Here is a 3,869-nt window from a genome sequence, read left to right on the forward strand (position 1 = left end):
CATACACACAACAGTACATGTAAAACCTTGTAAAATCTGAATAAGGTCTGTATCTTAGTAGCATGGGTCCAGCAATTTCTTAAACTTGAGCATAAGATTACATAAGATATTATTCATTAGAGGAAGCTTGGTAAAGGGCATATGGAAATTCTCTGTACTATTATTACAACTTCTTTTAAGTTTTTCCTATTGATTACTTTTTAGAAGTTTTTAAAACTTTACATTCCACAATATACATCTATAAATTATCACAGTATTGGTTTTGTTTCCTAAAGACTACTATTGCATCAAACTCAAAACACAACTTGTAATTTTATAGTATTTCTAAGCAAAATTTTCAATTTCAATTTCTTAAATTGACAAATTTCCCCTCAATGTAAACTCTGACACAATCTTGTTTGTATTTTTGTCAAAAGCATTTCCAAATTCAAAAAACCTGCAAGATGTTATACTAATATTAACCACCTGACATTCAGTGAAATATCACTTCTTTAACAGAGGCTGTCCTATATTTGTTGTAGTCTATGGGTCTATCCTCCACCCCCCATTCTTACTTTGGAATAAAATAAGGCCAGTTGTGACAAAGGTTACAAAACATTAAGGATGTCAACAGAGCTTTCTTCACAGTGTGACTACTTTCAAGTGCTGTGGAGGCTGACTTCTGACTAAACAGTTCTAACATTCATTTCATTCAAAAGGTTTTTCTCCTGTATGTGTTCTCTGATGAACAATGAGGTTTGACTTTTGAGAGAAGGTTTTTCCACATGTGTTACATTCATAGGGTTTCTCTCCTGTATGTGATCTCTGATGTTTAGCAAGGTCTGATTTTCGGTAAAAGATTTTTCCACATTCATTACATTGACAAGATTTCTCTCCTGTGTGAGCCCTATGATGTACTGTGAGGGATGATTTGTGACTGAAGGTTTTCCCACATTCATTACATTCATAGGGTTTCTCCCCTGTGTGTTTTCTCTGATGTAAAATAAGTCCTGATTTCACACAGAAAGATTTTCTACATTCATTACATTTATAGGGCTTCTCTTCTGTATGGGTTCTCTGATGTACAATTAAAGCTGATTTATGGCAGAAGGCTTTTCCACATTCGTTACATTCATAGGGTTTCTCTCCTATGTGAATTCTCTGATGTTGAGTGAGTTGTGACTTCTGGCAGAAGGTTTTCCCACATTCACTGCATTCATAGGGTTTCTCCCCAGTATGTGTTCTATTATGTTTAGTTAGATATGACTTATTGTAAAATATTTTTCCACATTCATGGCATTCATAGGGCTTCTCCCCTGTGTGTGTTCTATAATGTTGAGATAGGGTTGACTTATGGCTGAAGAATTTCCCACATTCAGGACATGCAAAGGGTTTCTCCCCTGTGTGAGTTCTCTGATGTACCGTGAGGTCTGACTTCAAGCAGAAAGTTTTCCCACATTCATAACACTCATAAGGTTTCAAACCTGTATGAATTATCTGATGTCTGGTGAGTACTGACTTGTGATAGAAAGTTTTCCCACATGCATTACATTCATAAGGTTTATCTCCTATGTGAATTCTCTGATGCTGTGTAAGATGAGACTTTTGACAAAAGGATTTCCCACACTCAAGACATTCGAATGGTTTCTCACCTGTGTGAGTTCTCTGATGTACTGTAAGGTGTGAATTCATACAGAAAGATTTTCCACATTCATAACATTCATAGGGTTTCAGCCCTGTGTGTGTTCTCTGATGTTTAGTGAGGTCTGACTTCTGGTAAAATGTTTTCCCACATGCATTACATTGATAGGGCTTCTCCCCTGTATGTGTTCTCTGGTGTAATGTGAGGGCTGACTTGTGGCTAAAGGCTTTCCCACATTTATTACATTCATAAGGTTTCTCCCCTGTGTGTGACCGCTGATGTTTAGTGAGGTTTGATTTCTCCCAAAAAGTTTTTCCACATTCATTACAATGAAAGCGTTTCTCTCCTGTGTGCACCCTCTGATGTCGAGTGAGGTGTGACTTCTCCCAGAAAGTTTTCCCACACTCATTACATTCAAAATGTTTCTCTCCTTTATGAGCTTTCTGAAGTTGTGAGAGGTATAATTTCCTCCTGAAATTATTCCCACTTTCATTGTATACATAGTGTTTCATATGCACCCCAGGAAGTTTCAAAAAGGTAGAATTTACACATAAGGATTTCTCACAATCATTAAATTCATAGTGATTTTCCTTTGAAGGAGGTATCTGATGGAACAAGAGGGATGAGTTCTCATAGAAAGTTCTCCCATATTCATTATATTCACAGTCAATTACTTCTTTGTTCTTTCTCTTTTGTGTACTGAATATTGCCTTTTCAGGTAAGGTTTCTTGACAAATGTTATATTCAAAATTTTGCTCTAAAGACTGACTCTTCTCATGCTGCAGAGGGTCCTCATAATGACTGAGTGTTCTATTTTTAAATAATTCACTTTTCTCTCTAGTATGAGTTTTCTCATACTTAATATTGAGTAACAATTTTCCACAGGCATTAAATTCATCGGGCTTTTTTCCTAAGTAGTTTTTCTTACTGATAACCAATTGTGAAATATTGCTGAAATTCATTCCACATGCGTCACAATGACAGAAAATTTTTCCAGAAGGAAAAGAATGTATGTCCATGTTAAATGGTTTTCCTATTACATTACCTCGTTCCTTAGTCAGCATTTTGTTATTGATGAAAACAACTTCCCACAAATGTTTAGGCTGGTTTTCTTTGCTCTTCTCTTTCAGGTGATCAGTTTTCCAGATTTCTAGAAATAAGAAAAATTAATCTTACCATATAAATACTAACACATTTCTTAGTGAATGAGACTTCTCTACAAAGGCCCTATGTCATAACAAACAGTGGTTTTCTTTTGGTCCAGCTTCCATAGATGAAACTAATTGCAAGTGTGTATTTTTTCTATTTCATGGATTTCAAGTAGAAAAAAAAAAACCAAAACAAACAAACAACATAAACAAAAGGCCTGGCCAAGTAGAGAAGTTTTGAGCTATTTGAAAATATACACTTGCTTTCTAACATATGAAGAATAACAGTAACTGCTTAACTCTGAATTTACCCATGCATCACCCCAAAAAACTATAGGGGTCAGCATAAAGGGAGCAAAGAACATTATCTATAATAACTCATGACTTTAGCACAGCTAGAAGATATATACATAACTTCAAATCTCCACTAAGTAAGGAAATATTCAAATATAAGTAAAAAACGGATAATTCACATCTATAAAGAGCCCACTGGTGTCTGTGGTGATCACATGAAGTGGAGGAGATAGAGAGCCTAGAGGTGATGAAACACAAAACTACCTGTGTAAGGGGAAAGTTCCACTGTGAATGGGAAAATACTGAGAAGATGAATTAAAGTTCAGGTGACTGGGAAATCCAAGATGTGAAGTGTATGGGAAATAAAGAAGCAAAGGCTAATCAAACACAGGAATGAAGCTGTAAAAAAAGAAAAAGTGATCACACAAAATAGGATTTAAATTATATGGAAATATCTATGAACTAAATTGTGCTCTCCCCCACCCCCCAAATTTAAATGTTGAAGCTCTAACCTCCAGTGTGACTATATTTGAGATAGGGTCTTTATGGGGGTAATTAAAGTTAAATGAGGTCACAAGGGTCAGGCCTTAATCTGATAGTACTGTTGTTCTTAAAAGAAAAAAAAAGAGGTCAGCCTCAATGGCTCAGCTTGTAATCCCAACACTTTGGGAGGCTGAGGTGAGTAAACTACCTGAGGCTGTGGGTTCAAGTCCAGTCTGGGAAACTTGATGAGACCTCATCTCTACAATAAATCAAAAACTAGCCAGGTGTGGTAGCGTGCACCTGTAGTTCCAGCTACTTGGAAG

The 3,869-nt window shown here is 36.1% G+C and overlaps 1 protein-coding gene across 5 annotated transcripts in view; it reads right to left on the bottom strand.

Moving 5' to 3' along the window:
* Positions 1-293: 293 nt before the first annotated feature.
* The window catches only part of LOC103253890 (zinc finger protein 33B), a 12,640-nt gene continuing 9,064 nt past the window's right edge, over positions 294-3,869 (bottom strand). For 4 of the 5 annotated variants that reach the window (XM_008052094.2, XM_021709561.1, XM_021709562.1 and 1 more), the window contains one exon: positions 294-2,771. In XM_008052094.2, the coding sequence (XP_008050285.2) occupies positions 688-2,771 (2,084 nt within the window). In that variant the 3' untranslated portion in view covers positions 294-687. The remainder of the gene's footprint in view (positions 2,772-3,869) is intronic. The other variant, XM_021709564.1, reaches the window with a different exon arrangement.

This window comes from Carlito syrichta, unplaced genomic scaffold, assembly GCF_000164805.1.
Source record: "Carlito syrichta isolate Samal-C Ts95f unplaced genomic scaffold, Tarsius_syrichta-2.0.1 Scaffold256284, whole genome shotgun sequence".
Taxonomy (NCBI): domain Eukaryota; kingdom Metazoa; phylum Chordata; class Mammalia; order Primates; family Tarsiidae; genus Carlito; species Carlito syrichta.